This window comes from Lagenorhynchus albirostris, chromosome 2 (assembly GCF_949774975.1).
Source record: "Lagenorhynchus albirostris chromosome 2, mLagAlb1.1, whole genome shotgun sequence".
In the NCBI taxonomy this organism is placed as follows: Eukaryota; Metazoa; Chordata; class Mammalia; order Artiodactyla; family Delphinidae; genus Lagenorhynchus; species Lagenorhynchus albirostris.
The window spans coordinates 136,866,455-136,879,325 of record NC_083096.1 but is presented as its reverse complement, the minus strand read 5'-3'; the positions used below and the strand labels follow the sequence as shown (position 1 = coordinate 136,879,325).

Below are 12,871 nucleotides of genomic sequence, written 5' to 3'. Positions count from 1 at the left end.
AGAATGGCCATCATCAAAAAATCTAGAAACAATAAATGCTGGAGAGGGTGTGGAGAAAAGGGAATACTCTTGCACTGCTGGTGGGAATGTGAATTGGTTCAGCCACTATGGAGAACAGTATAGAGGTTCCTTAAAAAACTACAAATAGAAGTACCATATGACCCAGCAATCCCACCACTGGGCATATACCCTGAGAAAACCATAATTCAAAAAGAGTCATGTACCAAAATGTTCATTGCAGCTCTATTTACAATAGCCCGGAGATGGAAACAACCTAAGTGTCCATCATCGGATGAATGGATAAAGAAGATGTGGCACATATATATAATGGAATATTATTCAGCCATAAAAAGAAACGAAATTGAGCTATTTGTGATGAGGTGGACAGACCTAGAGTCTGTCATACAGAGTGAAATAAGTCAGAAAGAAAAAGACAAATACCGTATGCTAACACATATATATGGAATTTAAGAAAAAAAAATGTCATGAAGAACCTAGGGGTAAGACAGGAATAAAGACGCAGACCTACTGGAGAACGGACTTGAGGATATGGGGAGGGGGAAGGGTGAGCTGTGACAGGGCAAGAGAGAGTCATGGACATATACACACTAATAAACGTAGTAAGGTAGATAGCTAGTGGGAAGCAGCCGCATGACACAGGGATATTGGCTTGGTGCTTTGTGACAGCCTGGAGGGGTGGGATAGGGAGGGTGGGAGGGAGGGAGATGCAAGAGGGAAGACATATGGGAACATATGTATAACTGATTCACTTTGTTATAAAGCAGAAACTAACACACCATTGTAAAGCAATTATACCCCAAAAAAGATGTTAAAAAAAAAAAAGTCAAAGACTAAGCAATAAATCTAACAAAAGATTTATAAGTCATACACACACAAAAAAATTTCAAAGCATCACTGAAAGAAATTAAAGAACATCTAAATAAATGGACAAATATACCATCCATGGATTGGAAGACTCAATACTGTTGACACTAGTCAGCTGTCCCCATATTGATCTATATTTGATGCACACAATTCCCATCAAAATCCCAGGCATGTTTTTGTACAGGTATGTGATTTAACAAGCTGATTCTGAAATTTATATGAAAAAGCAAAGGACCAAGAATAGCCAAGTCAATATTGCAGAACAACATTGGAGGACAGAAATCAAGACATCAAGATATCAGATATCGAGACTTATTACACAGCTACAATGACAATGTGGTATTGGCTCAAAGATAAATAACAGGCCAATGGAATACAACAGGGAGTCCAGAAACAGACTTACATATAGCCTCCCACATTAATGACAAAGAGACACTGAAGTATAGTGGAGAAAAGATAAACTCTTCAATAAATAGTGCTGAGTCTATTAGATAACCACATGAGAAAAAAATTATCTTGACCTCCTCCTTATATTTAACAAAACAATAAAACTTCTTGGAAATAAAACAGGAACAATTTACTGAAATAAGCAAAGATTTCTTAATCAGAACACAGAATGCACTTACCTAGAGGGAAAATTTCACAGACTGTAGTACATTAAAATTAGGAAATTCTTGATAGAGCCAATCTGTGGCCCATCATTTGGGAACCTCTTAATCTATGCAGTCTGATAATTCACTTAATTCTATTTATGTAACATTCAAAGAACACTGCTTTTGTGAATGACTAATATCTTGATTTATGAAATTAAATCCATAAAACTCATAATGAGAAATTCAGATAATAGTATTTTCAATAGTTAGGACTTTTAATAACTACTGAAAACCCAACAAAGAATCAAATACAATTTGAATTTAATATGTGAAGTGGCACTGTTTTCATTCATTTTTAAAAATACAGTTTTACTTTTAATGCTAAATCCTACTAATAATATGCAGTTATCACAGGTGATTAAAAACAGCAGCCAGGCATGAAGTGCCCTGTTAGGTAGATATGAACAAAGCCAACGTAAACCAGAGTGAAGGCCCAGAGCTGCTCTCTGTGGCTAGCAAAAATAAGCCATCTGCTGCAACAAAAATAGTCTGAAAGATACAGAGTAATAAGCCTGCTCTTCTATCGTTTATTTAAATGGTGAAAATTCAGGTTGCTTAGCCAGGAATACAGCTACAGTAAGGTAAACCTTTCTCCAAGTGGGGAAAAACAGCTACACATCATCTTACTTACTCAAAAAGCCTCCTTAGATCAGCAAACTAAGGGAAAGGAATAAAATAAAGATAGCAAAGAGGGCACAGACTTAAAAAGGTATTAATGAAAAATTATATATAGCCCAACTTTCATTCTATGCCCATGCCAAACCTCATTAAGATGATACACATTTATCTTTTACTATGTGAAGGACACTGTGTATTCTCAACTACTAAATATTTTACCTTTGCAGCAAGCTGTAGTCCAATTTTGTCAGCTTCAGCCTCCAGTGTTCTACTATATGGTCTATCAAACATAAACTAAGAAGAAATAAGAAAGAAAAGTTCCATTAAGGCTATTTCATAACAAAAGGAGCAAAAAATGAGATTTTAAAAATTAATTTCATGAAGTACCTAGGATATAGCTTTTATGTTCTCCATGATAAACATTTAAAGAACACCATGGTATAAAACAAAGTGTAGCCTTTATTTCCTCCATCAGAGATTTTTTTTTTTTTTTTTTTTTTGCGGTATGCGGGCCTCTCACCATTGTGGCCTCTCCCGTTGCGGAGCACAGGCTCCAGACGCACAGGGTCAGCAGCCATGGCTCACGGGCCCACCCGCTCCGCGGCATGTGGGATCTTCCCGGACCGGGGCACGAACCCGTGTCCCCTGCATCGGCAGGCGGACTCTCAACCACCGCGCCACCAGGGATGCCCAGAGATTAATATTTTTAAAACATGGAAAGAATAGGAAAAAACCATGCCTGCAAACTTTTGGAGAGTCCACAGTATCATACAGTGGACTTGTATTTTTCCAATTATAATCTCTACTTACTATGTAGAGGATTCCCTAAGAAAGCTTATTGATGCAGGATTTTTAATATGACCAAGGAACATTGTGATCTTGCAGTTTTAAAAGAAAATTGAAAAACTATAGCTATATAATAGCCAGTGACACCACTAGAGGATTTATTTCAGTTAGAAAATTAACCATATAGCAGAATGTTCTTTCTTTGACATATTATCTTAATTTCCTCTTTGTTTTCCAAGTAGCGGTTAGTTAGGAAAATGAACTTTTCTTCCAACTTCAATAAAAGAATACAAATAGATATTATAACTGTAATTTTCCTAATCACTTGTATTTATGTGAATGCTTTCCAGTTAAATACTAATTTTCAGTAAGTACTAAAACTTTGTAGAAGATGGATCAATAGGCAGGATTTTTGAGAGAAGAGCTATTAATTGGGGAAGCAATTTTTCAGAGGTAGCTGCATGTCAGTAATGGCTAGAAATAGTAAAATCAATCTAATCCATTGTATATGACCATTAGATATGACTTGCTTCCTTCTCGATCATGTCTGTTTTAGGTTGCTGAACTGTATTATATAGTGTCTGCACTTTCCATAAGCTGTCTGCAGGTGTCCCAACGAATCTGCCGGTAGTATAACCAATTAAAAACATTGGCTTTAAAAGGAAAGAAACGTGTTCAAGCCCAAATGCTGATGTGTATTAACTATTAGTTCTGGGCTAATTTTTTAACGCCTCTAAGCCCAATAGCATCATATGTAAAATGGAGCAGTAAGAGTACCAAACTCCTAGAGTTGCAGAGAGAATAAAATGAGCAAATAATAATTAATAATAATAACTCCCATTTGTTGAGTCCTTACTTGGTACCAGGTACTGTGCTAAATGCTTTCAATCAGTGGTTCTCAACTGGACGTGATATTGTCCCTCAGGGACATTTGGAAATGTCTGGAGATATTTTTGATTGTCACAACTGGGGCTGGGAAGAGAGGGGGGAGTGCTACTGGCATCTAGTGGGTAGAGGCCAGATGTGTAGAGGCATCTAGATGTGTAGAAGCCACTGAACATTCTGCAATGCAGAGGACAATTCCCCACAACAAAGAATTATCTTGTCAATTCTTTGTCCATTCAAAATGTCAATAGTGCCTATATTGAGAAATGCTGCTTTAAATGTACAATTAAACCCACAATAATGTTTGAGTTAGCCACTACTATTATCCAAACTTACAGATAAAGAAACTGAAACCTATAATAAGTGAAGTAACCTGCTGAAGTTCTATAAAATTTAGGTCTAATAGAGATTAAATTCAAACACAGATCCATCTGATCAGAGCCTGTATTCTTAACCCCTGTACAAAATTAATCTACAGTGTTTATCCTAGTGCCTATAATACAGTAAGTACTCAATAAATGTTAGCTACTATAATCATTATTAATAGCTCTCAAAACCCTACCTGGTAGCGCTCTATGAGGGCTGCTACATTGTACCCAGACAGTTAAGTGAGGGCCCCCTACTTCTTCCTTCCTCTCTTCCTTTCTCTGACAAAAAAATGTCAGCAATTCCCCCTCAAGAACTTCACTATCAGCATTCCCCTCTGCTCACCAATGACAATGAGCAAGCTTCCAGAGAAAGAAGTATTTCCTTGTCACCAAAATTACTGGGAGGAGGTCCTGATTTAGGGAAAATGAGTTCAAACAGAAGTAATCCTTACTTCGTTTTCAGTTTAATTATTAAGGAATTATACTCAAATAGCAGGATCATCAAGTATTTCAAGGGAGAAACAGCTTCCAGTTATCTTTCTTATGACTTAATCTCCTGATTCCATTACAGAAAAAGCTATTTATTGATAAATGGGGGGAAAACTACATTACCTTCTCTGACTTCCCAGCACATCAATGATAAAAATAAAATTCAAAATATGAGATTCTATAATCTAAGCAATAACCATTCTTTCTTTTTCCGTTTAAGAACCTTTATTTCAATATAAATGAAACCAAATGATATGCTAACACTGAATAAAAGACTTAGTTATTCAATTTCTAAAGCAATTTGTCTCAAAGAATTTTACACATTGGATTTAAACAGCAACCAGATGGCACTCTGATGGGTGCTCCACAAATCACTGAATAAACAAATAACAGATTGTTCCTAAATAACCAAACCTCCCAGGACAAGAAGAAATATCTGATGAAAGACATAAAATAAAATAGCTAATCATAGTTAAACAAAGCAGATATTAAGATTGCAAGACCTCCTTTCAGTAGTGTACTGTTTTGAACAAGATGGAGGACTCAAAAAATTTTATCAGATGACTATCATTATGCATAAGTACTAAAAACAAAAGTTAACAAACACCTATTAAGACTGTCCTTTCAGTATTTTCCAGGCAACATTAATTTAACTGGGAGTGAGGAGATGAGGGTAGTCAAGCAGCTTCTGCCAACCCTGCGCCCATAAAAGTTTACAGGTTTTAAGAGTTCCCCATTAAAATGCAAATATTTGGGGGAAGGGAGAGTCATCCAGTGAGTACACCACTGTTACTAGGAGACAAAAGGGGAACGTCTGAAGGTAAAGCAACAGAAGGAAAGAAAGGGTTGTGACTGGGTTTCTCTCTGTAAGAACAATAACTATGCAAAAAAAAAAAAAAAAAGCTAGCCAAAAGTTGCCAAGCCCTTCTAATCCATCTATCTCCATCATAAAAGAGATGTAATATTTTCTAATTTGAATGCTCACTATTAAGAATATCCCCTAAGGGCTTCCCTGGTGGCGCAGTGGTTAACAATCTGCCTGCCAATGCAGGGGACACGGGTTCAAGCCCTGGTCCGGGAAGATCCCACGTGCCACGGAGCAGCTAAGCCCGTGCGCCACAACTACTGAGACTGCACTCTAGAGCCCGCGAGCCACAACTACTGAAGCCCGCGCGCCTAGAGCCCGTAGTCCACAACAAGAGAAGCCACCACAATGAGAAGCCCACGCACCGCAATGAAGGGTAGCCTCCACTCGCCGCAACCAGAGAAAAGCCTGTGCACAGCAACGAAGACACAATGCAGCCAGAAACAATAAATAAAAAATAAAAAAAGAATATCCCCTAAAAATAAGAAGACGTAAGACGCCAAAAATTAGCACCCGTTTTTCGTGGCAAGACTCATGATAAGGTATGAAAACATTTCTGGTACTTTTTCCTTTACAGTAAAATGTCCTCACCACAGGCCATTGCAAATTCAACTTATTGTTTCAGACTTACCTCCTGCAATTTAGACTGAATCCACTGGCCCAGAAGTGCCAAACTATCTCGAGGACAAATGGCCCAAATCATTGTGAGAAAAATCAGACCTAGGAAATCCAGGAAATGAACCAAGCTAGCCTTTTCTGCCTGAGAAAAATCAAAATAATGAAAATTACACTTAATAAATTCAGATAGTACATGCTAACATTTTCTAGTTCATCGTGTGTAATCACATTAAATAATTACATGTGTTTAACTGAACTTCGCCACGTAAGACTGCAAATTCGTTTTCTTCTGTGTGCTTTATCCTTTCCCAGTCTGTTTTTCCCATCTCTTGTGTACATACTTATGCATTCATTTATTCATTCAACTAATATCTACTTGAGCCACTACCACCATTCAGATACAATGACAGGTTCATTAACCTACAGTGTCTTATATTAACGAGCATAATAATCTTGTAAAATAGGTACAATTGTTCCCTATTTTATAGATAAACTAAGATGAAGAGAGATTAAAAGAGTTGCCCAAATTCAAAAAGCAATTAGTAAAAGAACAGGAATCAAAGCCAGGAAGTTATAGTTTCTAATACAGTCACTAAATCTTTTTAAAAAATCAAATAAATATGCTTATTATGCTTATACTTTTAGACAGAGACCAAACACTACCTAACATATGAAACAGTTAAAACAAGGAACAATTCAGGAAAATATTAGAAATTTATTTTTTAAATAAAAGTCTTTTGACTTCATGACCTAATATGTGAAGAGTCATGCAAGTCTGCAACTTTATCAGCCTGGTATTTCCCACCAGGAAATTTAGTTATATGATTTTTTGTATTTACTTATAGCAGTAACCAAAACATGTTTTACTTAAAATAGTTGTTTGGAGTAGTAATATCTAAATATAAGTTTAATGCACTGGACTGTTCATTGTTCCTCACTAAAGTTGCTGAATAAATGTTATTGTAGTGCTGATACTGATAATATAGGAATCATTACTTGAATGTATGAAACATGGCTAACAACTAAAAATAATCACCTAGAATACCTCTGGATATAATCTGCCTTCACAAAGCATTCTTTGCTTCATTATAAGACTCATGAAAAACAATTATGGAATTATTTTAGCACTAAATGATGAAGTCATTATAGAAGAGAAAATCCTTGTAATTAATTATTAAAGAATATAATTGTTATTACATAATCTTAGAAAACTAAAAATTTTTTAAAATTTGTATTTGTGAAATAATGAAAACACAAAATGGAGACTCCTAAAAGAGAAAACATAGTATTGACAGTGTCTAAGACCTCTAACAAAGAAATATTAATAACTATTTCCTATTTTTAAGACCATTTGCTTTTTATGTCTCGTCTAATTATTGCTCTTGCACCGATAGAGATGACAACATTATGCTGAACAAGGCACTGACCCAGATGCCAGAAAAATTAATGTGCTGAAATGAACACCTTTTAAAAACTAAAAATGGCCCAAATTGATTGATTTTGCAGTTATAAAGCCATTTCTAGAAAGATATAACGTATTTCAACTGCTTAGATTTATTCTTGTATGTATGCGTTTGAGGAAGAAATTTTTTTCTATTTTCCTGTAACTCAGAAGAAATAAAGGAGATAATTACTATTTGCGCTCTAGAATAGCACAACTTTGGCCCACCTCATCTTATTGATACTCTAAGGAAAAGACAGAATTTGAGATGACATTTAGAGGAATTAATAACATTATCATTTCCACTTGCATTTCTGATATATTCACAATCCTTCCACTATTTACCTTTGTGTTTTCAATTAAAAAATACACCTCTCTCTAATCATGTAAACAAATGAGCCATGCACAATTTTTAATGAATAAAAATAAAAATATGAGTAAACAAATATATTATTTTTCTAGATTCACACCAAGTCAAACAGATGTATATTCACAAGGGTATATAAATCTACCTGAATTCTATGATGTATGAGAAAAGTGCTGCCAACAGCCGGGTAACTGTGGGAAGAGGAAGCAGTGCCAGACTTGCAAACAGAAAACCTTGATTAAAGTTCCAATTCCGCCAGTTTGTCACGTTAGTCATGTTTTTAAACATTAGAGACCTCGTGGATAATATAGCAGCAGTCCCCAACCTTTTTGGCACCAGGGACCGGTTTCATGAAAAACAATTTTTCCACAGACAAGGTGGGGGGACGGTTCAGGGGGTAATGCGAGCGATGGGGAGCGGCAGATGAAGCTTCGCTCACCCGCCTGCCGCTCACCTCCTGCTGTGCAGCCCAGTACCAGTAGACGGCCCGGGGTTTGAGGACCCCTGTAATATAGGGATATTAAATACCTACCTCATGAGGATAGTATTAAAATTATGAATGAGAAGGTATTAAAAAACTCAGTAAACTGTAAAATGGCAAGGTATCATTATTATTACTCTGCATTAATTATACATGGCATATCATTCTAGACATTTTCAAAGATGCTCTAAGCTATCCTCTGAGAATGAATAAAGAAGTAAGAAAACATTTACCACTTGAATAGTAATATCACTTTCCTACAGTTGATTTGCTGACTAGATTCTAAGTATGTTAATAATTATGGAAAGTTTAAAATCTAATTTGAAATAATTACAGGTTGAGAATAATCACTTCTTAGCAAAAAAGACAGATGATAAAAATAGTATTTAACAGAAACACTAATTATTCAGTATAAAACACTAAAGATGATAAAAATTCTCAAAATTAGCCAATCATACTTTCTCAGGTAACAGAATAAGTCAATTATTAAAAACTAAAATTCCATCATAAAAAATAACTGAAAAGATTCAGTTCTCTAAAAGATTTAACTTGCTAATTTCAAAGGAGTATTTCAACAACTGAACATTCATTTTAGGTACTTACGGCATGTTCAAGTACTGCATGTGCTATTTCATGGCCCAGAAGGAAGGACAGCTGATGAATATCAGTCACACTATTTAAAAGCCCAGTGAAGATAAACACTTGTCCGTTCTGCACCATAATGAAAATAATGTAAGGAATTAGAACAACATAAAAAACAAGGACGTTAAATTTAACAATTAAAAATTAGGCTGGGTAACATTTACGTACTGGAAGCACAAAGGCATTTATATCTGGGGAATCAACCACGTGAATTATCCAATTGATCTCAGAGATCCCTGGAATATCTTTATTGCATTCAATTAAATGATGAACCACTTCTTTAACAGCCATGTATCGGGTGTCTTTCTCAGTTAGCATATCATTTTTAAATTCTTCCATCCACTGAAAGATTAAAAAGAAAAGTAGTCTCTAAGAGAGTGTTAGCTCTACAAAATTTTTATGTTGCTTTAAGGAGTGCTATATGGCACTTACTGTTGAACACTTTCATTTCTAAATATATAAAAATATGCACATATTAAATACTCAAAAAATTTCAAATTTGAATTATTTATGCAAAGGCAATCTGGTTTCTCACAAAGAGAATAAATTCTAATAACTAAGATTTTTCATATAAATTGGTTGAAATAAAAATTCACTCATCTTTTCTATTAGCCTATAAACAAATAAAATGCTTAAATATTATTTCTAACTTCCTAAATATTTTAGAAAACAAAACATTGCCTAGAGAACAGAAAGATTTCATATAAGAAAGTAAAATACAAAAGAAAATTACTTTCATAACATACTGAATAGAAAAACACCCTATACTTATTAAGAAAGTTAAACTTCTGCCAAAAAAGGACACTTCATTAATTTTAAAGCGCTTTAGCCAGATAGATTGAAATTACTAAACTTTTAGAACTAATGGGCATATCATTTTCTCTATATTATGCTAATTAAGACTAACCACCGTATGAAGACACTTTTTCTGAAGCTATATTCATGAGACTCTTTCAAGTGTACTTCGAAAAGTGAGGATGTTCTTAAAATATTAAATTTCCATAAAATGTATAATTTCTTTCATATATGAATCAAGAAGTTCGTAACCTTCCTCCTTGAGATGCATTAAAAACATGATTTTATAGAATATGAATTTGAAAGTCTTTATATAGCATTTTTTAAAAGCACAAGTCACCAGTGTAAACTGTCTGAAACAAAGAAAAACACTGAAGTAGATACAACAAACAAAATTATATGTAATTACAGTACTTTATAATAATCCCATAAGAGCATGTGTTTGAATTTTCATAACCAACAGGTATTACATTTGTAGGCTAAAAAATAAGAAAAAAAATATATGTACATGTATATCATTTTTTAAAGCTTCTCAGTGATATAAATGGTAGAAGATAACACTAATTTAACACTAGGCCTTTCTCAATCTTAACAGAACACTTTCCTCAAACTTGCTTCTAACTAGACTATCCTAAGAAACATCTCAAATCTCTGTATAAACTGTATAGAAGAGATTGGTCTTATCTTTATTAAGAACAATCTTTTTAGTGAAAAACCATTGTTATTTCCTTTTTTATGGTAACTTTCCATTAACAAACTCAGAAGCTCAACTGAAATAAAAATCTAACCATGACAAAGCTGTCAAGTGAGGTTATAAATTCCACAAATATTAATTGAGCATATACAGGCGCACCTCAGAGACACTGTGGGTTCAATTCCAGTTCTCGATATCTTTAATGAGATATTCACCACAAAGTGAATATCTTAGTAAAGTGAGTCACATGAATTTTTGGTTTCCCAGTGCATACTGTGTGCAACAGCATTATGTCTAAAAGAAACAATGTACATACCTTAAAGAACACCTTATAGCTAAAAAATGCTAACCATCATCTAAGCCTTGAGCAAGTCATAATCTTTTTTGCCTAACAAATATAATAATAATGAAAAGGCTTGAAATATTGCAAGAATTACCGAAAAGTGACCTAGAGATACGAAGTAAGCAAATGCTGTTGGAAAAATGGCGCCGATAGACTTGCTTGACACAGCGTTGCCACAAACCTCCAATTTTTAAAAATGCAACATCTGCAAAGTGTAATAAAGCAAAGAACAATAAGATGAGGTTTGTCTATACTGTTTATGTGCCAAGCACGAGAGATAGAAAGATGATCCGTCCTCAAGGAACTCACTAGTGGTATAAAATGTTTAACTACTTGAGTCACTATACTTTCCAAGGAGGTTAAGACTTCTGAATTCCAACTTTATTTTGCATTCAAAAAATATAATAAGTAGCCAAAATTGATGTGCGGGGGGGGGAGAGAATATCTTATTCTACTTCATTTTCAAGGTACAAAAATTCAAATTACAGATCTATTTATTCAAAAAATATATACTAAGCACTAGCTTGTACACTGTGCCAGTGCTTAAGATGAAATGATAAACAGAACAGACAGCGTCTCTGACCCCCTGGAGCTAGGCTAGAAAGGGAGACAGATCAACAGATAAATAATTATGCAAATAATTATGGTGTTACCCTCACGATAAGTGTTTTAAAAGAAAAGGACAGTATGCAAAGAGAAAAGTAGGAGACCTAGCCCCAATATAGCCAAGCACAGAGCACAGCTACAAATGACTAATTCATAACCCAGTCTGTATGAAGGATACCCCCTAGAGCCTAACGTAGCCACCCTGCCTAACACAGTCAGGATAATCAAGGAAGGCTTTCCTAAGAAAGTGACATTTAAGGTGACATGTGATGAACAGGAGTTAGCTGGGTGATACAAGGAAAGGCAATGTAGGCAGTAGGAATACTAAGCATGAAAGGTCTGAGGCCTTTTGGAAAAAATGCTAATTTGCTATCGGAGATTAAATTAAAAACTAGTGCATCTTTCATATTTAAGAAACTTTCCTCCTTTGAGTATTACATCAAGCAATGTAGTTAAAAACAATTCTTTCTACTTACTGCTTCATATTCCAGTTCTGATAAAAGTCTGAAATGTTCTTTCCCCAGTAATAGAAGCTTGCTCCTTCCTGTGACTGGACTCACTTCCAGGTGTGTAAAATAAAATACTACAAAAAGCAATCCAAAACTACTCAAACCAAGGAATAACTTCCATTTATTCTTCCTTACACTTTCTTTAAATAGTTCCTTCTTGTTAGGAGGAAGCGCCTGCCACCATTTCCTTATGCCCCTGGAGCAAAAAGAAAAATTCAAAGTTCTGATAATAGAATCAGTACATATCACCAAAACTTAATGCTTATGCTAAAATTCTGTCATCAAATACTCGAATTTTTATATTTTTCTGTATAGATGGTTTTTTCAATTTTTAAAAATTCTTAGCTAAATGATGAAAATGTAATCAATTATATGGAGCTATAGTTAAAAATTCTAATGCTCATTTGAATTTTCTTCAGTTATTTTAAAGGTAAACGCTAAATGAGAAGCTGTTTTACTATAACTACCATTAACATTTATTGACTGTTCAGCACATTCAAGGTACTCTTCTAATGCTATACGTATATCACCTCATTTAATCTTCATAATAATCCCGTTACAGAAGAGAAAATTGAGACTTAAGAGGAGTTAAACAATTTATACAAGGTTGTAGAGTTAATAAGAGGAAAAGGAGGCAAGGAAGGCAATATAACAGGGATGAATTGCCCAGATAAACATCTGAAGGCGTTATGGTACAACAAATCTATACCTTTAACCATCACTGCCCCCAATGCCCCTCAGACATCTGACACAATGTGCCAGTACTTCAGTAAGGTACAAGGGAAACTATCTCAACACTGATTTTAGAAACAAATATTGCTTAGTA

The 12,871-nt window shown here is 34.8% G+C and overlaps 1 protein-coding gene across 3 annotated transcripts in view; it reads right to left on the bottom strand.

Annotated features, from left to right (window-relative positions):
- OMA1 (OMA1 zinc metallopeptidase) overlaps positions 1-12,871 on the bottom strand; it is an 82,960-nt gene that overhangs the window by 53,681 nt on the left and 16,408 nt on the right. For all 3 annotated transcript variants that reach the window (XM_060142571.1, XM_060142569.1, XM_060142570.1), the window contains exons 3-7: positions 12,013-12,241; positions 9,267-9,440; positions 9,060-9,167; positions 6,181-6,309; positions 2,376-2,450 (exon numbers count right to left, since the gene is read on the bottom strand). In XM_060142571.1, the coding sequence (XP_059998554.1) occupies positions 2,376-2,450; positions 6,181-6,309; positions 9,060-9,167; positions 9,267-9,440; positions 12,013-12,241 (715 nt within the window). The remainder of the gene's footprint in view (positions 1-2,375; positions 2,451-6,180; positions 6,310-9,059; positions 9,168-9,266; positions 9,441-12,012; positions 12,242-12,871) is intronic.